The sequence below is a fragment of the Clarias gariepinus genome, chromosome 19, assembly GCF_024256425.1.
Source record: "Clarias gariepinus isolate MV-2021 ecotype Netherlands chromosome 19, CGAR_prim_01v2, whole genome shotgun sequence".
NCBI lineage: Eukaryota > Metazoa > Chordata > Actinopteri > Siluriformes > Clariidae > Clarias > Clarias gariepinus.
The window spans coordinates 7,859,452-7,886,463 of NC_071118.1; the positions used below are offsets into that span (position 1 = coordinate 7,859,452).

At 37.9% G+C, this 27,012-nt stretch overlaps 1 protein-coding gene across 3 annotated transcripts; it reads right to left on the reverse strand.

Moving 5' to 3' along the window:
• Positions 1-1,882: 1,882 nt before the first annotated feature.
• Positions 1,883-26,948, reverse strand: afap1l1b (actin filament associated protein 1-like 1b). 3 transcript variants are annotated; one of them, XM_053478616.1, is made up of 19 exons: positions 26,859-26,948; positions 16,132-16,257; positions 15,917-16,015; positions 15,741-15,829; positions 14,141-14,252; positions 13,937-14,023; positions 12,834-13,024; positions 12,547-12,726; positions 11,410-11,502; positions 11,241-11,319; positions 10,451-10,606; positions 9,122-9,333; positions 8,882-9,027; positions 8,526-8,598; positions 6,662-6,773; positions 6,402-6,569; positions 6,070-6,245; positions 3,009-3,137; positions 1,883-2,906 (listed from the first exon to the last, which is right to left on the reverse strand). In XM_053478616.1, the coding sequence occupies exons 1-19, from the start codon at positions 26,881-26,883 to the stop codon at positions 2,880-2,882; spliced, it is 2,280 nt and encodes a 759-aa protein (XP_053334591.1). In that variant the 5' UTR covers positions 26,884-26,948; the 3' UTR covers positions 1,883-2,879. The 3 variants fall into 3 exon arrangements, with proteins under 3 accessions (XP_053334591.1, XP_053334590.1, XP_053334592.1); XM_053478615.1 differs by lacking the exon at positions 26,859-26,948 and adding an exon at positions 18,414-18,580; XM_053478617.1 differs by lacking the exon at positions 26,859-26,948 and adding an exon at positions 17,316-17,345.
• Between the last annotated feature and the right edge of the window lie 64 nt (positions 26,949-27,012).

Genomic DNA, 27,012 nt, shown 5'->3' on the forward strand with positions numbered 1-27,012 from the left:
CGTCAACTTTAGCTGAGTGTCATTAAAAAGGAAAATTTAATTCCTAATTTCCAGATAATGTGCATGGATCACGAGATTTTTTAAAATCATAATAGTCATAAATGTGAATGACCTGCTGCATTGCAAGTATTTAAGTATTGCAGAAGATTTAGCAAGTGTATGAGAAATGTAATTTATTTAAATAGGTGTTTTTAAAAACTATTCTGTGTGAATACGATTACTCTCTCACTCATCGTCTATACCGCTCTATCCTGTAAAGGTTCACGGCATAATTTGCATATCTTTGGACTGTGGGAAAAAAACAGAGTACCCAGAGGAAACCCACCAAGCACAGGGAGAACATGCAAACTCCATGCGCACAGACCCGAGGCAGGAATCTAACCCGGACCCTGGACCGTGTTAACCATTAAGCACTTGTATATCTATTCTTTGCAGAATTTCTTACTGTTTGCTAATATCTCCTTCTTTTTCACTTTAAATATTGAAATTAGCCCTGTGAACAATCTGCAAAATAAAAAACTTCTTGTGCCCTAAGTCTCCTTGGATAGGATCCAGGTCCCTTCGACCCTAGAAGATGAATGAATGAATTAATTATTTTCATCTAAAAATCCAGCCATTAAAATTATTATACATTTATTGTAGTTGATTGTGCTAAAATATAAACTGATATATCTAAGAATGTGCGAAATGTGAGGTGTGGTCTGTTCCAGAGAAAGTGCATAATATAGCACAACTTGTTTGGAAGCAATCACATTAAATGTTTTAAAGCTATTATTTTTTTCCCCTTAAGTAAAATAAAATAAAATAAATCTGTGACAGTTCAAAGTGAATGGTGTGGTATACTTTAGAAAAGATGCATAATTTTGTCAGAATAGTTTTGGATCAGTATACAGCAGGGTATATGATCAGCCTGGGGGGAAGCTGCAAAGGCTTAAAATCTTTTATTTGACCTCTATTACAGCAATTTGCCAACATTTACATTAATCTGTTCTTTTCCAAACCCCTTGTTCTGTCTACAAATTTACTAAATAAATAATTAAACTATTTAGGCTATTAAGTGCACCAATACACCACTGATTTGGGCATTGTTTATGTGTTACTGATACTTACTGAGGGACTTTGCACTTGCTTTATATTTACATTAATAAGTTTCCATATTGGTTAAAATATCACAATCAGCTCCATATCCAAATGTAATAAATGAAAAAAAGCATTTAAAAAGTCATTCTTAAAAGTCAATCCAAAGAACATATTAGAATAGAATTTTATCAGAATGGAAAAAAATAAATGATTATTTATTTCTTAGAGGAAAAAAAAATTTTTCTGCTTATTTACAAAATACTATCGTTTTTTTTAAGAATGGTGATAAGTGCTTGGTCATTGAGAATCGTAATCAGTGCTTGGTTGTTGAGACCAATAGTAATTACAATGGTGTCAAGTCATTGAGAACAATAATGATCAATGTTTGGTCGATGAGAACAATGGCTAATATAAGATCAACTCAGTCTTTACACACTGCCGGTGAGACCAATCATTTAACCAACAGCTGTGATGTGAGCTGGAGAGCCACTGTACTGAATGCAGTGCAATTGTCAACATTTTTCTTAAATTTTATTTAAAAAAGATCTTTTATTTTATTGTTATAATTTCATATTTTTATTTTGGCAAAGTGGTCATAGTGGCGATAAAGCAAAGCATGAATTAATTCTTTAATTTTGTCTTTTACAATATTTATTTTTTTTACATTTTACATAAGCGTCTTGCATTTTTTTGTATTTTCATTTGACACTGTTATGCTAGTGCATTTTATAGTTTTTTTCCCCAAAGGGATTTGCTGTAAATCAGTCACTACAGACATTGACCAGCGACACAACACAAACAGTTTAATGTAAACTATTTATAAGTCATCTTTATTTGTTTAAAAAGACACGTTTCTACATATTGACTTAGAGACACAGACTCATATATCAACACTGAGATTATGAGTATGGTTTTATGTACAATGTAAAAATAAATAAATTAAGTGCCATAGTGTAAAAGGAAGAAAAACAGACCTCTTAAAATTACTCACTGGATACAGTTTGTGAATAATAGAAAGGCATGCCATGACACTCTTCAGAGCTGTACATTCAGACAAGACAAACAGTTGCTTTGTAAAATCTTTTCCCTTTCAACCTTCTTATATTTTCCATAAACCTAAACCTTTGTCTTTAATCTTTAGTCCTACAAAACACTTAGATATACAATCTTTTTTCTTTTTTATTCAGCATTGTTGATTTGTTTTCCAAAGGGTCTGTTAGTTCTGTATCTAATCGTCTTGTACAATTTACAGTATATGGCCATAGGATTATTCATTATTTTTTAAAGCAAATGTGCTTCCTGTCTTTGTGATGTGTGTATGTGTTTTAGGCACTGGTCAGTAAAGAGTGTTATTACTATCTACTGATTCGAACGATGTTTTCCTAAGATCAGGATGACTTATGCTTAAGTCCCATCTTGAGCAATCAGATAATGGATAAGACAATAAGCTTGTTGTATAGAAGGATTTGGTCAATAGGTAGCCAGTATGGCTGAAAGGTAATGAGCAGTTATCCAACATGTTCCCTTTGAAACACAATGCTGGAAAGATCAAAGAATCAGTGACACAAAAGGACATGAGAAAACCTTTTGGATACAAATAGATCAGTAGTTTTGAGCATATATATATATATATATATATATATATATATATATATATATATATATATATACTGTACATGTTAAAATGAACACAATCAGCTGCTGAATCCGCGGCCCACTGAATCTTCTCAGCTGTCTTTACTTACAGTAAGTCTGTTAAAACAACAAACAATCCTTACAGACTTTACACATAGGCAATATTAAGTCCCCTTCTTTGACTCCCATTCCTAAAGTTGAAAAAAGAACAAGACAGAACATGAATGGTATTTATAGCGTTGCATGTCTCCATTTGTTTGCTTAATCTTTCTTTTTTTCATTTATAAAACTACCTTGGCTTTCTGCATGACACTTCCTCTGGTGGAGGCACAGATGGATGGAGGACGCTTACGTATCTCAGAGGCACAGTTTACAGGTATGGAAGCTTCACTATAAGTGGTTTCAACCTTTCTGACATGAACCTATGATAAGGCATACAAACAGGAATGAGATCTCAGTGCATAAGGCAAAATTTTGTAACCATACAACATGAGAGTCAGTTTTGTTTTATGTGCATGCTATAATCGTGTCCAAGAAAATTTTTAATTTAAATTTTAGTTTCCTTAAAAACTATTTGAGTTCACTATCGCACCAACACAATGCTTAAAGAACCATCAATCAAAAGGCACAGATCTTCAGTGGCACAGGTTCCTAAATTGTTCTGGCTATAGGGACACAATTAAATACAATTCACAATACATACATTTTTGAGATATTGTGTAATCCATTATATTTGAACAGTCATGGTTCCACACATTAGAAAACTCAGTAACTTTTTTGTTATACATCTAAGAAATGATTTTGGCCTTGTGCAGCTGTACAATATTGATATTGTGTTTATTGTACTACTATAATGTTGTTTATTTACTTAATAGACAAATTTTTTATCATTATTCATTTTTGTTCAACATAATTTAATTGAACGGAAATTCTGCTTGTAGTTTAAACAGACCGATCAGCCATAACATTAAAAGCACTGACAGATGGACTTTATAAGGGCCATGTTGTGATGGCTAAAAGCTGGGTTAGAGCATCACCAAAACTGCAAGTCTTCCTAGTATACAGTGGTTAGTTCTACCAATAGTAGTCCAAAGCCAAAGAAGATTACTGCGGCAAACTATTGAGAGAGTTATGGGTTTCCATGGCTCATTAATCTTTGTGGGAAGCAAAGGCTACCCTATTTGTTTGTTAGCCCAGTTTGCTAAAAAGGTTATTTCTGGCTATGATCTGAAAGTGCCAGATCCCACATTGCAGTGTGTTTGGAGTTATATAGCCACAGACTGGTTTAAAATGTCCAAAGCGACCCCTTTCCACTTCTGACAGCTCCTTCAATGATCATATGGACATCAGAACTGGACCATGAAGCAATGGAAGAAAGTGTCCAGGTTTGGCAGATCATGTTTTTTTTTTTTTACATCATGTGCATGGCTCAGTGTGTGTCTACCTCACTTACCCGAGCGAAAGATGTCTCTAGGATGCATTATTGGAAAAAGGCCTGTCTGCAAAGACAGTGTGATGCTCTAGGCAACATTCTGATGAAAAACCCTGGATCCTGGCATTCATGTGAGGATATGTATTTTCACCCATAAACCCTACAATAAATTGTTGCAGATCAACAAATTTCCCCTGATGTCAGTCGTCTCTTTCAGCAGGATAATGCGCCCTGTAACACTTCATGGTTTAAGGAACATGACAAAGAGTTCAAAGGGTTGACTCACCTTCAAATTCCCCAGATCTCAATCTGTTTAAGCTAGACTAACAAGTCTGATCCATGAATGCCCCACCTTGCAATTTACAGAACCTAAAGGATCTGATGGTAACACTTTGGTGCCAGATACCACAACCAACATTCTAAGGTCTTCTGGAGTCCATGCCTTGATGTTTCGGTTGTTTTGGGAACTCAAGGTGGACCTACACAATATTAGGCTGGTGATTTTATTGTTAGGGCTGATATGGCTGATATGGCTGTATGTTGAAATGTGATTATTGTTTTTTTTTTAGTATATGGGAAGTTATGATTTCTTTTTTTTAAATGCAGTGATAAACCAGCTGACTCTGTTTCATGAACACTTGAGGGTGCCAAATCCCATTAAAAAAAATTCCCAGCCAAAATACAATATATTGTGCTATTTTATGGGAATTCAATACACTAGTCATATAATTGATGCATTAAAACACTACACAGCAAAAACAGGCCTGTGCAACATTCCAAAAGACAATGTGACATTTACATTTATTCATGTTTAAAACCTACACATAAGTGACCTTTCTTAGTATTGGATTGTTTTTAACGGAAATAATATCAAGTAATAATTGGCGCTTCCAAATTGCCAGTAGTGTGTGAATGAGTGTGCGAGTGTGTGTATGTGTGTGTGCCCTGTGATGGATTGGCAAGTAAGTGAGAGTGAGAAGTATGTTAGCTCATTAAAGTAAGCATATATTGGGATGAACAGTACACTTTCCATATTATTAACAGTTACAGACTGCAGAAGGATGCAGAAACCCTCAGTATGTCTTCTATAGTTGTGCATTATCTGTGCTATTATCTTTTTTATTTATTTATTCTTTCCTCCGGGTTCCTCCCACAGTCCAAAGACCTGCAGGTTAGGCTAATTAGCATTCCCAAATTGCCCGTAGTGTGTGAATGTGTGTGTGCTCTGCGATAGATTGGCACCCTGTCCATGGTGTACCCTGCCTCATGCCCTAAGCCTCCTGGGATAGGCTCCAGGTCCCCGACCCTGAATACAGGATAAAGCGGTATAAAAGATAAGTGAGTGCGGAGCGATGGGTCATTCATGAATGATTTGTTCTTTTTAAACGAGTCTATAACGTGAAAAAACGAGTATTCTCGGAGAGTGATTCATTCATTTTCTACTGGGCGTGCATGTGCAAAGCATGGCAAAACCTCCATAGGGTATGTACAGGAAACAGAAATAAGTAGTTACTTCTTGAGTCCGAATGTTTTTTGTTTTTTTTGTCACGTGACTCCCATAAACACTATACAGTGCTATAGATTCAAAAGAATGAATGACTCGGACTAGAAGATATGAGAGGTGAGCTGCTCATTCTGTTTATTATATGTCCTTAGCTGCATTGTAATATTTTCATTACTGGACTATAGGCAAAATTTGTATATGCAGACGTGTTAGGTGTCTGTTTATTGGAAATGTAAAAGTTTATTTCATTTCTGAACAAAAGAACAAAATGAACCGAATGAAACAAGAAAGATTTGTTAATTTTGATGAAGGAGATTCAAAGAACCTTCCCATTACTAGTTAGGTGACCTGAGACACTGAAAGTTTTTATACCTCTGGGAATTCTGTGCACAGAGCTCAAAGCTGGAGGAACACACACCTTGTTTGCAGTTTTTTTCTCGGCAGGAATTCCGAGCTCACCACTAGCCAGAGATTTCTTCAGATTCTCTTTCACCTCGGTCAGCCGGATCTCCAGATCCACTCTCTCAGCCTCCTTTCCTCGGCAGCTCTCTTCAAGCTCAGCTAGACGCTTTTCCAAATCCTTCTGCTGCCTCCCTGTTCACATTGCAAGGATTTTTTATTATTATATACCATCTTTTTGCCAGTAGGTGGCTCCTTGCATTGTTTTTTAAGTGGACGATCATAATTGACAATGTGCCTTTTATTATACCCAGCATACTTTAGTTTAATTACACATAAAGTCAGTCTCACCTGTGGCATCTTTTAGCTGCTCTTTCACCTCCTTTTTTTGTTTGCGCAGCACCACCAGCTTTTTTCTGATCTCTTCCTTCTCCTTTTCGAGGTGCTCTTTCTCGTTTAGATATCGCCGCGCGTCTTCCTCTGCTCTCGTCTTCCCATATTTGCCGTACTGATTCACAGCTAAAAGGGGAAAAAGACAAGAGATAAAGTTACTTGAATCTATTCAGGATCTTGAAAAATGTAACGAAATCAACCAGTAAGTGTAGACTTACAAGAGCCATGTCTTTTCACCGTGACTTCAGAATTGTCCTTTACCCTATCGGGGCTGGAGAAGGAAGAGCGACGCTTCACCTGGGTTCCCAGTTTAGGCTGAGTTTCCTCTACCTAAAATTAGAGGATGTTTACCGTAATTACGGTGGAGAGAAAGATGGAGTTGTCAAGGTGGTAGAGAGCAGAAAGCTTTGGAAATAGGATTTATGGAGGTAAGAGGTTGTGGAGTAAAGATTAATAGACATGGAAAAGAATGTTGCAGCAAAAAAAGACTACCTAACCGACTGCCAAGTGTAGTAATCATTATTTCACAATATATGTATGTGGACGCCTGGGAAAACCAGTTTGCATGATGTTGACACCTTCCATCTAAGCTCTGAAATATTTTTCTATTTTGCCCACATCTCACCCACACCTAAAGCGTTTTTTGCATTTTTGAAGTCTGGTTTTAAGTCACTTACTCATCGTCTATACCGCTTTATCCTGTATACAGGGTGACGGGGGCCTGGAGCCTATCCCAGACATAGAGACATAGCTCCAGACATAGAGCCCATTAATCCATTACGCTCATACTCATTCTCACACACTACAGACAATTTGGGAACATCAATTAGCCTAAAATGCATGTCTTTGGACTGTGGGAGGAAACTGGAGTACACGGAGGAAACCCACCAAGCACGTGGAGAACATGCAACTCCATGCACACAGACCCCGAGGCGGGAATCGAACCCTGAACCTGTGCAAGGCGACAGTGCTAACCACCAAGCCACCTGTCTCGTTAAACTGAAAAGTGAAAATAGATTAAATCAGATTTCATTTTTATTTCAACTGCATACAAATGTAATTGATTCTACATCTGTATGTTTAACTACGGGACTTTAGTGAAACAGTAGCTATGCAACAACTTGCTCAAAGCCTGGCATTCACTTTATGAGGAAGTCACACATAGCTAAGAGGTTTTTAGTCATCTTTAGACAGACTGACTGGTTTTATTACAGGTTTTATGACACTGGCTGCTTACTCAACCTGCTTGGAGGTTGGAAGTTAGCCAAGGCGAGATAAAAGCCAGATACTTTTTTTAAACTAAAGTAAATACAATTTTCATGTCATTTTAGTGATACACGCGGTACTGTGCTAAAGGAATGAGGCAACCCCTCATTCCTTTATATTTTCTTCCACAGAGCCAGACTATATACTGGTGAGGCTGAACGCTGAGTGGTTGAAACAAACAAGAGGGGAAATAAGGTTGCTGCTGAGGTTGTTACATAAACAATCGATTTTTACACTGTATCTTTAGGTACTTTGCAACGTTTTACAGTAAAACATTTAAATGAATTAAATATAAAAAAAGGGTGGCTCAAATCATTTGTACAGGAATATAAGCAAAATTATCTTTGACTTTTTTATCCACGATGACATGTTTTTCTAGCCTGGCTTAAGACACAGTGGATAAAAGTAAGATCTTTATTAAAGGCCTATGAGTAGGGGTCCCCAAGGGCTGACAAACTTTTTAAATTATTGATAAGATAATGATGATGAATGATGGTTGGAGAGCCCCCGAGCAAATCTTTGCTAATTTTTTCATACGAGAAAATAGCAATTCTTGAATGTTCTAAGATAAGACTTCCAAAAAATACATTTCAAAAGCCTTTGTGCTAAACTGAGGAAAAACAAAAGAAGGCTTTGAAAGTTAGCTTTGTATCAAATTTCTGTGAATCACAACAATGTAACGGTGAACCCTCGCTCTATTCGACGTTTGATCGTTTTCCTAGCACAGTGCTCAAATCATCTCATGGCACAGTTAGTAAGAGAGAGGTGACATTCCTGAAAATAACTTAAGAATGACACAGTTCATAGTTGACATACCTGCACGCTCTCATATGGAACTTCATCGTAGGTGCGAGAGTCTGTTGAAGCACCGCTGGAGGAAGTGGCCCAGCTAGAAAAAAAAAACAAAGCACATAACTGTAACTAATATTGTTTTTCCTTTCGGGTAACTTCATATTCCTCACTGATACAGTCAAACACCCAAACTAATATTTCACAGTTCACAGGTTTAACTTTTCCCTGCTGTCAACAGACCAACTATAAAAACTGCACTGTTTAAATGTGGCTTAAACAAACTGAACTAAATTAAAGTGTCCATCCTGTATCATGTTCCTCTTCATTTCCTGAGCTTTCAGCATTACTGTTTGAGCAAACACCACAGAGGATCTACTAACAGGAAAGAATGCCGAGCTGCTGATTTGATGCTGCTGATTGTATCGACGTCCACGTAGTCGTAATGCAGAGCCTCTGGTGTTGTAGCACAACCTGCTTCCGCCAAAAGCACCCCGAGCCAGCGGCCCATCTCTTCTGAACAGCTCGCCTGAGATTATCATTCAAACAAAACGAATATTATTATAAGCTAACGGGAATTGTGTTTTATGTATAATAAAAAAATACACAGCAAATGCCAGTACCTCTAGCGCTGCCACTTCGCTGCCATCCCGCATGATACGGAAAGCAAACGGGTGCTTGGGCCCCAAACCAGGTAAGACCTCGACTCCCTGAAGGACCAGAGCTTTAACGTGAGTGTGCGTGTCTGATCTGTCTTTATGGAAATACAGAGTGCCACTCCTCACGCAACACCAACGCTCCTTCCAGCACTGGTTAACCAAGACATTCAGATAACCTGAGGACAAGAGATGATATAGTTAGAAAAGTAAGCCGTACATTTTGCTACATGCTGTAAAAACAGTCCATATACTTTATTTATTCATTTTAACTATATTTCAGGTGAAACTGCATTGTGGTCCAAATTTTCTCCAGGTGTTATTAAATATTATTAATTTAATGAACACAAATCAATTATACCCCAGGAATCTAGTGACAGGATCATTGGCACCCAAGGCTCATTTACATTATATTTAGATGCCCTTATCCAGAGCAACTTTTTATCTCATTATACATCTGAACAGTTGAGGATTAAAGGGCCTGTTTAAGGGCCCATGAGTGGCAACTTTGTGGTCATGGGGTTTGAACCTGGGACCTTTTAAACCGTAGTTCAATGCCTAAAACACTGGGCTACCCCTGACCAATTTTTGGGTGTGGGGATGTCCAGCCTGATCCCACAGAAAAACTAATGCACCACTGCCCCAAAAATATCAATGCAGGCCATAATAGAAAGGCACCAGAACACCCAGTGCACAACAGCCCATTGTGCACGAACTCAGCTGACAAACAGCCTAAGACTGCTATCCTGGGTTCTACACTCACCAGATCCCTATCTGGTCCAGACAAACAAGCTGTATCCACAGAGCCCCAACAACACCCAAAGGATCTGCTTCCAACATCCTGGTGCCAGACACTACAACATGGCCCTAGAGGTCTTGTGGAGTCATACCCCGAGAGGTCACAAGTGAAACCTACACAATACTAGCCATAATGCTATGGCTGATCAGTGTATAGTGGTATACATTTTAAAAGTTTTGCAATAATTAACTCCTGATATTTACATACAGTAAAAATATTTTTCAATCCCAATTTAATAGCTCAATGTCTAAAAAATCTAGCCATATTTTGTATATTTTATTAGTTTCCCCCTTTTTCTTTTTATCATATTTTTTTAATCAAATTACAAATTATTCTGTACAGATTATTACACAAACCTATTCTCCACAACTTTTTTCAATTCCCACTCAAACTCTTGCACAATTATACATGCTGATGCAAGAGTAAAATAAAATTTGTGCTTATGATAGCATGCTGACTGCACTGAACGTACAGTATTTGTTATAAAATTTCCTCACCACAACGCGGGTTGTCATCAGCGTGAGACAGGTTGCCGTTATCTCCAGGCAAAGGAGGTTTCTTCTTTGAAAAACTGATTATACGGTTGATTTTTCGGCCAGCAGCGCGACTCATGGAGCCGGTCAGCTCAGAAAAAGCCCCCTTTTTCCCCTTCCCTTCAAGAGCAAAGAGAAGCGAAGTCAGGAAAGTGAAACTCATTTATTGTTTTAAGGAAAAGATGTAAAAATGAAAAAAGCTTACTGAAAAAAAAACTATACAACAAACACATAAAACAAACTTTATGATCTTTTTAACTGCACGTAACACAAAGACAAAAAAGCATGTAGCCAAACAGTTACATCCTTCCTCTGTCCCTCCTGCCATTGTCTCAGACTAAGGTCACACGTACAATTCAGGGGAAGCAGGTTGTATCTGGATCACACACTTTACACTTTGACCTCAGAATGGGGGGGGTTTCCTAACCAAGACTTTTTCCTTTGGAGTGTAAATATATGGCGGTAGAGTAGTATCTGGTTTCTGTGTTGCTTATCATTATGGAAAACCTTTTCCTTACTGCAGTCCTTTTTGCTCTTGGCAAAAAAAAATTAAAGTCCAAAGAATGGCAAAAATTAATAATAGAACTAGAAAAATTTGAATAGAAAATAAATGGTGTCCTACAAGGGTGTATTTCATGCCCGATTTTATTTAGCTAAACATACATTCAGAACACTGTAAAAAAAAAAAAAAGGCTAAATCTAGACCCCAAAACAACACGAAGGCAGTTCTGGAATGACAGGTTTGAGTTCTTACCATTTTCTCCACTTTCCCGTGAACAGTCCCCATTGGCAACACTGTCAGAATCTGAGGTATGTTTATCAGTAAGCATCATCTGCAGTCAGACACGAAACACCACTCAGTGACTTGTTGAGAAAACTTTTACTCTATATTGCTTTAGTAGATTTTTCTGTAGGTGAGTTACCTTGTCCAGTTCTGTCTTGCGTTGCGTCATGGGGGATGAGGTACTCTCCAGTCCGGTGGTGCCATTTGCCACAGCATTAACCTCCTGAATGGCCTAAAAAGGTTTAGTCATAAAGAAAAAAAAACATTGTATATGCCTTTTTTACTATGGATTCTGTGAGTAACAAACAGTAATGTCTACAACTTTAATGACGGTGTAAGCAAGCTCTGTACTGTACATCTAAACAAGGTCTGAAGGTCTGTTTGATCAATGGTCATGTATGAATATACACATCCTACAAATGATAAAAGAAAGCTGAGTCTGCAACATGTCTGAACTGGCCCCCCAGGAACTCCTTCACTGGCATAAAGAAGTGAAGCAAGTTCAAGACTGTATGGGGGCAATAACTATGAACCAACTTCTTGTAATGTGCAAGTGGTGATAGTGAGTGATTGTGTTCCTTCTGCAAGTTGGTGACAAGTTATCAGTAAGGATCAGGCATTCCACTCTCAAAATGTCCGTAAAAGAGAAATGAATGCAGTGGTCTCGAGCCTCCTCGGCTGGCATCATCATTCACAGATGTACGGTTTATTTGCACCGTTCACCATTTAAATATTTTACTGCAGCTAAGAGCCTCATCGGTGTACTTTGCTTTAAGTCTTTTGTAAAGGTCACTCAAGTTTATGCTTTCATGTACAAAAAAATTTCATTATGAGTCCCGGTTTGACTTGAACAATTTTTACAGCTGAGAGTGGTCAACATTTAACATTGCCTTGAATTCTTTTTTCGGTTAATGAACAGAAATGGACAGCTACACCATTGCTTTGCTGTCTGGAAACATTTCCGGAGTGGAGAAGGATAAATGGCGCGCGCTGATGACATCAGGTGCCAGGGACTTACTGAAATGAGCATTGTTTCAAGAACAATAAAAGGATGTTGATCTCAGAGCATGTTTACACAGCTTATGCACACAGTCAGGGTAGAGATAAATGTATGTAGCTTGAGTTTGTTCATTTAGATGGATCTAAAAATAGATAGATAACTTAATTAACCCCAAACGGGAAACTATATTAAATTGAATTATAAAAAAAAAAAAAAAAGAAACAAATTAGGTATGCAAGGACTACAGATAAATCAATAAACTGTTTAGTGAATCACCTTGAGCCAGCTTTCAGCCTGCTCCTTGCTCTGAGCAGCTAACACCAAAGATTCTCCTCCAGGAATGGAGAATTTAAGCTCGTGCCGCTTGCGTTTCCCGTCTTTACACACATAGACAACACTGCACAGATTCAGAGGCAGGTCGGTGTGCGGTGTCCGATCTTTCGGATTCTTGAAACACTACAAAGGAAGCAATTGTTAGAATTCACCAGTACAGGTCCAACTCTATGTTAACTATTAAACTCATTGATTTAAGTGTGTAGTGAGGTCTACTAAGGTCAGTTCACCTGTAGTCTGTTCTCACGGATGACGGTTAATTGTTTGGCCCATTGGCCAAAGCGTTTCTTGCGCAGTAAAAAGCCGAACTTGCAGCAGTCTTTAAACGGACCTGCAGGGTTTGTCCTCTCTCTGATTTTTGACTCATCGTCCTCTTCATCATATGATTCATAAGAGCTACTCAGAGCATCTGAGTCATTGTCTAGAAAGACAAACAATCATTTAAAAAAACGTACAACTTTACTTTAGTTTTGGAAACACATTATAGGGAAAAAAATGTAAAGTACAATTTGTTTTTAGGAATATTTGTGATGTTAGGGTTTGGATAATTTTGTAACTTTGTATAAGTAAGCCAAAAACTACATTTGAAGTGTATTTTTATTTTAAGTATGCACATTGGATTAGTGGTTAGCACTATCGCCTTGAACCTTTAGGGTTCGGGTTCGATTCCCGCCTTGGGGTCCGTGTGCATGTTCCATGGTGTGTTTTCTTCAGATACACCTTCCAAAGCCATGGCGGTTAGGCTAATTGGAGTTTCCAAATTTCCCGGAGTGTCTGAGTGACAATTAGACGACTCGACCCCTTAAGTAATTTCCACACAAACAACGGCTATATCTCCAGTACGGGGAGTTTGTTTTGCTCGATGTGCCTGATGGCATGTGGATTCACCGAAATTGTAAGTATACTCAAGTTTTTATCTTAATTAAATTAAATAGAATATAACTTTTTTATCCAATTTAATAAAAAAGTCTGACATTAAATTCTATTTCAAACACGTCTAACCTAATTAAACATATTTACATGCATCACAATTTCTTGACTGCTGATTGGCTGAAATGACGGTAACTGAATCTAAATGTGTTTTATTTGTTTAGAAATAGTGTATCTTGAATGAACTTGAGAATGTGCTATTATTGACCTTTGTATTGCACATATGATGTTTTTTTATTTATTTTAGCTACAAGTTATATAGTTTTATAGAATCTAGTTGCATCCAGGTTTGGATACAAATTCAATTCCAATTGTTACCGTAGCACCAAAAATATTGCTCCATATTAAGATTTTCATGAACCAACACAAAAAAGACAAGAGACAAAGATTTCTTGTTTCTTACAGGCAGCCCCATTTATGCGAGTTAAAGGATAGTTCTTATCAGCATCTTCATAATAAGCGTCCTCATCCTCGACTGGGCTTGGGTTTCCTGTAGTAAAGGTCAAAAAGTTAGCTAATGCAGAATTAATATTCTTATCATGGTTATTATCTTTATTTTTCGCAATGTGAATTACTGTATGCTAGTAAATAATATGAAAGCACTGACTCTGGGTGGTGATGTACTGAGGAGTGGTGTCTGGATCGAGTGGAACAGCTTCCTCATAGTAATCCTCAGGAGGCGGTGTGGTCGGCAACGGAGGGGGCGTATCAGTGGGACTCTAGGGAACAATTAACATTCACATTCAATACATAAGAAAACTATATAACTAAAAACATATACTGTATATCAGAAACAGCTTGTGGCCATAAATTTGATGCGGGCAGGGCAACACTGATACAGACACGGATACAACTAAAAAAACAAAAGATGTGAAACTAGCCCAAATATGTGTCTGTGGGAAAATGAAGATGCATTCATCTTCTTTCTCTAAGATTATGTGTGGGATACAAGGTCATTGTGGTGCACATGCATTTCTAATCTACACACATTTGTCACACCCTTTATAGAGTACAGTAAAGTATATGTAGCACTGAGCTATTGGGGTAGCTCAGTGGTTAAGGCATTGGACTATGATTTAGAAGATCCCAGGTTCAAACCCCACAACCACCAAGTTGCTACTGTTGGGCCCTTGAGCAAGGCCCTCAACTGCTTAGATGCTGCGTGGCTCTACAGGGCCTCTGGTGGAATGCTGTGGTGTGTGTCACCAGGATGTTAGAAGAAGATCTTTTAGGTACTCAAGGTTGGGGGCGGACGCGCGTTCCATGGGTGCACGATCGGATTGGAATCTGGGAATTTTTTTTTTTTTTTTTTGCTTACCCGGCCCGATTTACGGTAGGCTCTGAGGAGGTGAGTGTTCTGTGACTTTCATATCCAATCCAGCATTGACTTTTTTGCAGCAGTTTGCACTGCATTGGCTTTTCTGTGAGGTCGGAACAGACAGGCTGGTCTTTGGTCCCCTGGGCCATGGGTGAGCCTTGGGTGACCGTGATCCTATCACACGTTTACTGATATGCAATTGATAATTAGTGTTATTTAATTCACCTGGTCGTGGTGGTGTTAAAATTATGGTCAATCAGTGATCCATTGCATTCACTATTCCATCTCCATTCATTCATCCATCTATCTAGAAACCTCTTTAGTTAAACTAGGGACCATGGAGCCCAATGGTGACAGTTGTATCTGTTCACATTTTTACGACCGTGGTAGGACCTCCAGCCAACATTTAGGCATTTGGCAGACGCTCTTATCCAGAGAGACTTACATTTTTATCTCATTATACATCTAAGCAGTTGAGGGTAAACGGCCTTGCTCAAGGGCCCAACAGTGGCAACTTGGTGGTTGTGGGGTTTGAACCTGGGATCTTCTGAACCATAGCCAAATGCCTTAACCACTGAGCTACTCCTGGCATTTACACACAGGGCAATTTGGGAACACCGATTAGCCTTGGACTGTGGAAGGAAACCTGAGTACCCAGAGGAAACTCACCAGGCACATGCAAACTCCATGCACACAGACCCAAGGTGGGAACTGAACCCAGACCCTGGAGGTGCACAGACACACTCTCTAGACTCTCCCAACACTTTGTCTTGGTGTGCAATCTGTCTGTGAAGCTCTGATTATTTGCTCTACATCAAGATTATCACTACAGCATTATACGCATTCAAACACTAATTGCTTTCCTAATTATAGGTTTAACGTGTCTTACCGATTTTGTGGGTAAGTGTTTCAATGTCTCTTCCTCTTCCTGTTTTTTCAGCTCCTCTGGGGAATCCCTCAGCTCCTTCAGGTCACAGTCTGAACTCAGATATTAGTGTTACAACGTTAGACATTCAACAAACCCATAAAGGTAAACATTGCATAATTGAAGTTAAATAAGCGTACCAAATTCTTCAAACAGTGATTCGACAAAGCTGGTACCATTTCCGTAGAGGGATGTGTTCATGTATATGAAGTTGCTTCCGGTCACTCTATCAACATATGCTTTATAAAAAAGAATATGTCTACTATATATTACAGCTGATACATAAATATGGGGTATCATCTTCTAAAGTCACAACATACATAACAACAGAGATCAGTGATATCTGTTCCTTTACCTGAAGGCTTTAACTGTCCCAACAGGTTCTTGACAACGTTCATCTTCTCTGCGGTGGCTGAACTTATATGCTCGTGCTCCAGGAGCTTTAGAAGCACATTTAGCTCCTTTACGAGGTGCTCCATGGCTGCGGAATAAAGGATAGGTTTAGATTTTATCCCAGAGTACTGCCGCTCTTATACACAATGTTAATGCATACAGTAATACTGGCTTTATAGTATACACCTATAGAAGTGTAATGGTTTTTAATCCCACATAGAAGAGACTGGTTTCTGTCAAGGTTAGAAATCTAGAAAACTAGGCAAAACTAGACTTGCAACTCATTTCATGTATGTCTGTCTCAAAATAAATGCACTCATTCAGCAGCATGGCAGGGAGGGAACGGTCAGAACTGTCGAAACTGGACATCTGGAAATTTTGGCTGACTGATGGAGAAAACTAAACCAATGCAACAAATGTGGCTCAATGCAATAAACAGGCAGTGATATAGGCATGACCTGAATCGGGTTCATGTGTCAGTGTTCATCCAAAACTGTGCACGTATCATAATAGAAGCACTGTTATGAAATTCCTAACAAACACAGGAAACAACACACTAGCCGGTTATTTATTTTTGGAAAATCCTTTTTACATTCTTAGTAATCCAGGATTACTGTAAACAATGCTTGATTTCCCCTTTTGGATTAATGTTGTTCTATAAGTTAAGATGTTTATTATTATGAATAATAATAATAATAATAATAATTACATCATATTTTGGATTTATACAAATTTTTAGATTTATATTTTAATGATAGTAAATGACGGATAGTGGCTATAACGGATAGTGATAGACGGATAGTGGCTATAACATTAGTAGGCTATCTAATTTACTAACTTATGAGGTTTTATTATATAATTCTTAATATAATATAATTCTTTCCAGCATTAGAGGTAAACTTTATCTTGTAAATATTTAACATTTAATTAAATAATTATTTAATAAATAAATAAATATATATTTTTTAAAGAAACACAGTTAGTGTAGTGGGAACTCCAGAGTCCGGGTTTGATTCCTGCCTCGGGGTCTGTGTGCATGGAGTTTTTCTCCGGGTACTCCAGTTTCCTCCCAAAGTCCAAAAAATGCAGGTTGGGCTAACTGTTATTCCCCATAGAGTGTGTGTGTGTTTGTGTGTGCGCGCTCACGCATGCCGTGTGATGGATTGATCCCACCTTGTGCCCAAATTCACCAGGGGTAGGCTCCAGGCCCCCGTGAACCTATACAGAATAAGCGGTTTAGAAGATAAATGAATGAATGAATGAATGAATGAATAGCAACACTGCTAGCTTCATTTCCACATACAGGATAGCTAAGCTGTGGGAAGTGTTGCTAATGCTAGTTCTATATTAAAGCTTATAAATGATCAAATGTATCTGGTTAATCCTAATGAACACCTCAGCTCCATGTGCCTTTATGAATCAAATAAATACCTTTTCAAAATTTCACCACTGACTGTAAATCTTTAACCAAACTTTAATCAGACTGGATACCCAAAGTCACGGTGAGGTAACGACATGCAGCGACCACTCTGGGTGCAAAATGATAGTGATTTGCTTTTAGTCTGGCTAATCTGTTCAGTTTACTTATGTACTTCATGTAGTTTATGTTTTTTCTTTTTTATAATTTTATTTAGCTGTATAGTTTAATGTAGCACCAAAAGTTCAAATTTTACCACCAGAAAGGTTTTCTCACTCAGGCACACATTCAGCTCTTTCTTTTCATTTTTAACTGGTTTAATAATCAACTCTCTCACACAGTTTTAATCTACTGAGGTTTAGCTGGGTGTGCAGATTTAAATCCCATCACACAGAATTTGCACTTCATAAGAGAAATCAGTACTGTTTCCATCATACGTACACGATTTCCAAGCTACCTAATTCCTATCTAAGGGTAATGCATGCTTATTTGGATTTCCAGTATTGTTTGTCTCGGTCTCTCTTTCTTGCTTTAAACTAATACATAGAGTAAGTGAATGTCAGATACACAACCCTTTTACAGGAAATCACACAGAATCCAACAAAATCACTGAGATTTTGAGAAAACAATTGAACCAATCGATAATAGAGCTTTAACTGCATGATCCATCAAAAGGTCATTAAAGGACACGGCAATCCAGAACCAGGACAAACCAGTCCACAGTTTCTGCACTCCACAGAGGCGTTTCAAATCCAGCATAAGTCTCTTCACTGAGAAAGCATAAAAGCTGCCAAGAAAAGAAAGTTTGATATTTATTTAGGGCTTACCAGACTCAACAGCTGACGCTGATGAGGAGATCACCATTGTCCAAAAAAATGATGTGCCGTCAGAAATACTATTGTAAGCCTCAAACTCTCCAGTGAAATGTAGTCCTAATGCATAGTGCTTGTGTAGGACTGGATTCTCTCCCTGTATCTCATCAAGGTAGGTATAATCTTTATATCTCTCTTCACTATGGCATTATCAGAAGGGCCCTGCTCACTGTTTTAACCACCCCTCCCTTCCTACTGTGTGTGTGTGTGTGTGTGTGTGTGTCCTCTTCCTGTGGCAAAATGTGAGAAAGAAACTGAGAGATTAGTGACGATTTCTGATTTTTTTTTAACGACTAACGTTACAAACGTTACGAATACAATGCTAAAAAATAAACAATTTTAACAATTTTCTTTACTCCAAGTGAACACTCAGACTCCCATGGTGGGGTGTAAGTCTAATATCACCAATCATCATTTTTTCAGGATTTCTAACTTGACTTGGGTTTAAGCTTGTAAGTGTTTGATTCAACAGTTTGAACTTGACTTCCTCTAATTGACTAATAAATAAGCACTCGAGAACTTGAGAACTTAACTAATAAATAAGCACTTCAAGTTAATTCAGGACTTATAATATTAATAATAATAATAATAATAATAATAATTATTATTATTATTATATAATAATAATATAATAAAAATAATAATATAATATAATATAATATAATATAATAATTATTATAATAATAATAATAATAATAATTATTATTATTATTATTATTATAGTTTATACCACAATGCTGTTGCAAGCTTAAGTCTGAATTTTCTGTGATGACGGCCTACATGATCAAGCCTAATATTAAATTAATGAAAAGCATATTTGCACAACAAAATAAAAAAGATCTCATTGTCAATATGGGTTCTGTTAAGAGAACTTTTTTAATGTTTATAAAAGGAGTCTTGCTTTGTAATGGTCAGAGGTAATACTGTTCATATAGGTTTTTGTTTTAAGGATTGTTTTGTGATTTGTGGTTTTCTTAGCAATAAGCTGAATTTCATGTTAACTTGGTTCACAGATATATAAACTTATACTGGGTGGTCAAAAGTATTAGGACAACATAATACATGTATTATAGTTCTTTCTGTAAACAAAGGTGATTTTTCTAATTATTTCTAGCCTAATTAACTGATAAACTAGTGAAAAGTGCCTATGTGGCAATGGTATTTACTTTCTGGCAGCCACTGCCTGGGTAATCTCCAGACCTGGTAAACCCAATAGTAAACTGCTGGACAATGATGAAAACAGTTTCTTGATTGCTATGGACCTCTTCATCATTGTCCAACAGTTTTCTATTGGGTTTACCATTGTCACATAGGCAACTTGTCACTGGTTTGTCGGTTAATTAAAACACCTCTTCAGCAAGGAATCAAGCAGGCATGGATTGAGTGAGTGAGACCAGAGTACCACAGACGTCTTTTTGCCCCTATGCCCAGCCAGATCCAACAGGTCGTAAAGAATAAAACCTCAGTAGACTTCGTACTGAATAGTGATTGTTGTATAACAGTTTTAAATAATTAGCAATATCTTGATTGTCAATATTTGACAAAATTGAGAATGCCATTAAAATGTCAAGAAATGTCACTTTTTGACTCAATACCTTTGGCCACCAGTGTAAACAGGCTTTTGTTTGATGTAATTATCTAATATCCATTGATGTAATAGCACATATCACTCAACCCTGGGGTGGATTTATTTCCAATAAAATGACACATGAGAAAAGGTTTCATTCGTTAAAGAACGTATTAAGGCACCGACAGTTCACCCACCATCCACTCTGGTGCCCATTCATAATAACTGCTTTCCTTTTTTTAGACTGGATTTGGATGGACCTGAGGCCAGGAAACCTGACTATTCTAATGTTTTATACACTGTATAACATCAATATGTCTTATTTTGTTCTACTTTAATATAAAATGCTCATAGACTACTGAAGCCTCTCCCTATAAAATCAGATGTCTATAGCAAACAGATGCTGCATGTCCTTATTTAAAATCAGAGTGAAGACTCTCTCTCTATTCTTTGGCACTGAGACCGTGTAATGGACAACAGGTTGTTTCCTCAGGATTGGTTTTTTCCTCTCTCCTTGAAAGAAGGAAATGGAAGTGTGCACATGTGGGTGGAAGCCCATAGGAGATAGGATGAAGGTGAATAGTGGGCGGAAGCTCCGAGAGCAGAGAGTGGGATATCTCCCTTGTTGAATATGGCACAATTACAACTCCACAGCTACAACTCTCCAGAGAGCCATTGTCTGGGAGTGCACTCTGGTTTGGACGAGGGAGTGACCGTCCTGTTTGTGGCGGACAATCATTCCCACACAACACCCTCCAGGCTATCATCTGGCCCCGACTGAGCCTGTCCAGAAACTAGGTCGGCAATGCAGAAGTCAGCTAAGCTAAAGTTGTTCATTTATTTGTAATAGATTATCCATTATACCAATGGATCTATTCCAGACACCTTCTTAAAAAAATAAAAAATAAAAAATGCATTAAGCTCAATCTCTTAATTCACCTTTAAACAATGCAGGCTTTCTAAATCTTTTCTACAGCTTCGAACAAGCCCAGAAATCTATCGACACATAGTATATCCAAAAGCAAAATATATAGTGAAAAAGTGATATCTATATAAAAAGTGATAGTTTAAGCATGACAAATGGTTTGACCAAAATCCTAGCCTGAGATCTCCTTCAACAATGTGCTATTATGATGTCCAAAAATAGCCAGTTGACATCACTCTTGAGGAAAAAAGACAATGCCATGTGGAAAACCCAAAAATGCAGCACCAACAATCACCCGCTCAATTACACTCAAAACACATTCAAGAAGCAATGCAGTCAAGAGCAGCTGTGACATCCAGAACTACGGGCATTGTGGGTCAGAGGATATGTCCTGCAGCTGTGGTTTCCTGTCTGAGCTGACGAAAGCACTTTCTATCAATGCCAACCTTCTGCTTCCTATTCCCCTACTCTTAAAATGACCAAAAACGACAGGCACGATTGAGATTCTCCCCTAACCCCCCAAGCCTCTCATCCATCTAAACCCTGTTAAGCGTAATTACACACTTTAAAATGTCTGCATGCCTCTTTACCCATTGGTTATTTCAGGGCCTCTCCAGAGACCAGGGGGTTTTGCGACACAGGGGCAGGTAGGAAGATTGGCATGTGTCAGAATTCACAGACTAGATTCACTAGACACAGAATGTCACTCGCTCCCTAGGGAGACCGGAGCAGCTGTTGAAGTTCTATTCTGCGGGTGGACGTCACGTGCACTAAGCTCCTGTACGCACACATGCGAGAGTGGTGCATAGTAGGGGCTTTTGTACACACCACTCAAGGTCATGTGGCAGCCTGAGCAAACGGTTGGAATAATTTAATGCTGACTCTTTGAGAGTTAGTGCATGACAACTTACTGGGTGGAGTCAATTACAGGCAAGCAACAGGCCACATAACTGAAAAGGGAGGGGATGGAAGCTTTGGGGATTATAGTGTAGGCATTACTAACTAGCAATTCTGGGGGAAAAAAGGAATGATCTGAATTGTAAAGTGAGCACAAAAATTGAAAGCATGAAAAATAATCAGGCAGCCTAATAAATATCACTGATGGATACAAATAATACCAATAAGACTACTGAACCATTTCATTCTTACCTTCTGTTTTTTACTGTAATGAGTAATGCATCATGTAATACCCTATGCTTAGTGTAAATGATTTAGCAATTGCCGTACTTGTCTGTGCTTGACTCCACACTGGAATCGTGAGAGTCACATTTATACAACTAGCCTATTCACAACTAACTCAACCAAAACAGGCCCTTTCCCCTGACCGCCCCGGGGGTGTGACCACACGAGTGGCACAGGGTGGCAGCTGCTGTCCTTCAAATATGCCATCTCAATTGCACCCCAACTCTTAGAACCTTATGTGACTGGAAAACACTCAGTGATATATAGAACGGTTTTATATAGAACTTTTTTCCATGAAGACAATCTAAGATTTAATATTTTAGTGTAGTTTGCAAGTATGAAGAACGACAACACAAAAATGAAGCTAGTTAATACGTGTAGGTTCATGCATGTGTTTGCAGTTTTCACAAGATTTCTTTTCCCAACTTCTTTCCCACATGGTATTTTTTGTGTTGTGCATCTTTCCTTAAAAAAATAAATAAATAAATAACTTTTTCACATGGAAGTGTTTATTTTTCATGGACTATTGTATTCACATGGGTGAAATACACTTACACATGGTTTTTATGTGATCATGTGAAATCATATTATATTACATTAGTTGTTAAGCTAATGATATTATGTGATCAGTCATTTTGCTCCAAGAACTAAATTACGTGGGCGTCCAAGTCAATCCAGGACATGTGATGAAATGTTTTGGTAAAAAAAGACGCATAGTAAAACTGATTGACATTAACAGAAAACTTCAAGCACAGTACGATGATGAGACTCAGTAAAACATTTGAATGATACAAACGTTATAAAGTAGACTGTATAACTGTGTAATAGGCTGTGTAATTCCATCAGAGGTGGTCCCGACCCTCCTGCAGTTATTCCTGATAATATTGGGTGGGTAAAGCGCCTGACTCTTGAAACTCAACGGATAATTTGTTGCTGACTTGGGGAAGAGACGCATCAAACTGTCCGAACCTTACATCAACACCACAAAGAGTTATTGCCACATTCCCTGCACAGTCCTGATCTGATCGCTCCAAGCCATGTTGGGTCATTAAAGGAGTTCTTGGGAGGCCTGTGTGTCAGATGTGAAGTGAAGCAGGCAGTCCAATCATGGCTTTGGCATACTGAGAAAACTTTCTACCTTGATGTTATCAAGCACTAGTGAAATTCTGGGATAAGAGCATTAGTATAGCAGGGGATCATATAAAGAAATAGTTGCAGAAACAAAAGTCCCGGTTTGACTTGAATGCCCCTCGTTTATAAAAATAAAAAATAAAACAAAAAAACTATAATAATTAATTTCCAATGAAACTTGGGTCAATACACATCATGGTGGTGCCATCTCATTTTGCACCCTGGACATACTGTAACAATGCCACACAGCTGTACCCTCCCCATATTTTAGCATGCCAAGTGCAAGCAAAAAGTTTCCACTCTAAGAATAGTTCCAGCTCAATTCCATTCGACCTCTCCCCGACTCTCACAAGAAAGAACTGTATAGAAGTTCAGTCCTCCCAACATTACGAAAGCTCAAGCTCCTTACAACATCTAACTCTGTATTTTATTAAAGCACTGAAACATAGGCTAATAATCTGCAGCCAACCCCTGTGATGTTCTGCTTTGATTTCCACTCTTTGAAGACATGAGTCAAACAGGGCTACCAGGAGAACACAAAGACCATTTCAGCCAGAGCTTGACTAGTCATGTCCTCCACTAACCCTTCAAACGTTATATAGAAGAGCTGCTCTTGACGGCCAACGTCCTCTCGTTCATGGGCCGAGGAATGCCAGTGGAAGAGACACTGTGTGGCCTGTGTGGACCCATCAGGGATTGCAGGCAGCAAATGAGTGGAGCCTTTGTCTCTCTTGAGCTGCGGGTATTTATAGATGCATGCAATGTGGAGAAGACATGAGTCCAAATCTCCAACCAGGCCTTCACTATCAGCAAGCAGGTCTTACACGCATGCTTTTGCAATGACTATAAATATTATAGGATGTCAGTTAATCTGATGTGTATTTGGCTTTTTTTTTTTCAACATGTACATGTCAACTATGCTGTTCAGTCAAGCAGGCTACCATCCAGTGGTCAAAAAACACTGGATGGTTTTTGTGTGTGTGTGTCATCAATGATTGTATTGTGTATTGTTAAGACATGGTGGATAGTTCTGAAAACATATACTATTTGGTAAGGTATTCCCTAGAAATAGTATACATAATTTATGTATGAATATGACTTATGATATCCAGTAAGTATGTTTTTCATGTCATTTCACATTCGATTGTCTCAAATATAATCTGATTACTTTGGCATTTCATTGAAAAGAGTGGCGGCTCATCCACATATCAGCTTCTCAATCAAAACTAAAAGGTAGATCCATTGATTTTGTCTAGATCTAGATGTTGTATAATCATAGAGCAGGATGCTTACTGTTTCATTTAGCTCTATTAAGACAATTGAAATTGCTAGTAAGGTAGTGCAACAAATACTATTAAGGGATCAAGTAAGGCAGGACTTACGCTGCCCCATGCTCATGCTTTGATTTAAATTCTGTGCCCTTAAGTCCTAGGCAGTATTGGGCTATTAAGCAAAAGCGCTAACCCTTTAATTATATATTTAACTATATGACTGGGTAGTCTACATAAAAATGGTGAAAAGTGTCTAAAAAATGGAAATAAATGTCTGTACTTTGGAAGGCACTTAATTCAATATCCTGAGATGAGCCTAAAGGTGATCACATGATGTCCATGATCATAACCTAACAAATGAATCCATTGCAGAAAAATATTGTTAGTTTTCCTGGATTAAGCCTTCATACTTATGCTGAATGTCAGGACTTAAGTCCACAGGTACAGAGATTTACCTTTCCATCAACGACGGAAATCCTGAAGACTCAAGACGAAGATTTCAAAATGAATCAGTCACTAAAACAAGTAACCAGCATTTAGTTGATGGCCTGTTTTTTCCTGGCTTCCACACAACCAGCCACTTGCACGTGCTCACCACAGCGGATTTCCCACATGAGAAGGAAGGATGTTTTCACTCAGGTCATAAATAGCCATAACACTGCCTTGACCCTTAACCAGACTGGGACGAGATGGCTAGGTCAACACTAAGACCAGGTTGAGTGGGATTAGATGAAAAAGATTATAATAAAGGATTACAGAAAATGTTACTCATAGTGTGCACGTCTATATAGTTGTAGGTCCCTTCTTAGGATCACCGGTTAATTCATCCAAAATATCTGACAAAGGGAGGGCTAAAATGATTATTCTACAAACTCAACTTTGTTGTTGTAAAACCATCATAATGGAACCCTATAGCATGTGGTCTTATCCGGCATAAAACTATTGCATATATAACTATATACAAACTGACGCACTTATTGAAATAGCAGATACTTAACACTATTTCATGACAGCTACGTATATGCTTTTAAGTCAATTTTTTATGCATAAACATGCTGTGTTGTTTCCCAACAGTAGCAGCAGTAACAGCACCATCTGATTACTTTCACTTATACCTGCTGCTGCCGATGGTGGTGTTTTTGGTTCCAGAAAGAATAAAAAAGTAAATTGATTTATTTTAATAATACATTATTAGCAGGAAATAAGAACCAAATAAGATGTGAAAGGCAAAAATTTAACCTCATTACATTAATTCATTGGGTATAAGACTTTATACTGCTTACAGGGTCGCCTATCCAAGGAGTCTTAGGGCATGAGGTGGGGTACCAATCTATTGCAGGGCACACACACAATACTACAGGCAATTTGAGAATGCCAATTAACCTGTTATCCAATTAATCTATATGACAGCAGAAGGAAACTCACCAAGCACAGGGAGAACATGCAATCTCCACGCACATAGACTTAAAGGCAGGAATCAAACCCGGACCCTGGAGGTGAAAGGGCACCACTACGCCACAATCGGCCAAACTTTTAAAACCTTTTAGTTATTTATTTATTTATTGCTGGAAAGAGCGGGAGGAGATTTCAATCAGCAAGCCATGAACTAGATCACAATCTCCTCTCATCTGTGTATTAATGGATTCATGATTCTATTAAATATTATTTCAGCTTCTGTCTTTTACATTACATTAGCCAGCTGAACACTTATCCATGTTATTAATCAATTAATAAATTAATCAATTAACAATAATAAAGAAAAAAACTTTTAAAGACCAGACCAGACATGATCCTAAAAATTTTAAAGACCAGACCAGACATGATCATGATTATTTTTTTGGTTATAGGTATGAAGATTTAATTGGTATATGAATTTCAGTGATTGCATGTAAGCTATTCATACATTCCCAAAAAACAAATGACAAAAATTTGTGTCTACCATTCCTCACTCAAAGTGAACACCTTTACAAAGACTAAAGGAACATACTGTAAATAAACAGTAGGCTGCGTATCAGATTTTAACTTTCACACTCCATATATCTTTCCCTGAAACTATACAATCATAATAAAGGTACGGGGGGGGGGGGCTGCTGTAATGACATCATCACCTCCGACTCTGTCCAGGTGTCGCTCAGGTTACAGCATCATCAGATGTGATAAAGAAAATTATAATCGGCCTGATCACACTCATGATAATAAATAAATAAATAATAAATAGTAGGAAATATAAACAACACGATATAAACGATTAACCATTGATTTACCCTGTATTAAAGAAAATAATAGAAAACAAAGCATTTTAAGAATAAAAAAAAAAAACTTACAGTTGGATTCCGAAATCTCCATCATGAAGAATAAAATCGCTGTTCTTTATATATTTTGGAGTTATTGGTTGTTGTTTTTTTTTTTTTCGTGCTCTATATAACAGAACCACTAATAATGTAATCTCAGCCCACGTGACCGTCAGCGGCAGCGGCC

Coding starts and splice junctions, on each gene's coding strand:
- afap1l1b (XM_053478615.1), bottom strand. CDS start 18,450: ATGGTGATCTCCTCATCAGCGTCAGCTGTTGAGTCTG. Junction 16,016..16,131: donor GGGACAGTTAAAGCCTTCAG/GTAAAGGAACAG, acceptor TTTTTTATAAAG/CATATGTTGATAGAGTGACC. Junction 9,334..10,450: donor TGATGACAACCCGCGTTGTG/GTGAGGAAATTT, acceptor TCTTGTCCTCAG/GTTATCTGAATGTCTTGGTT.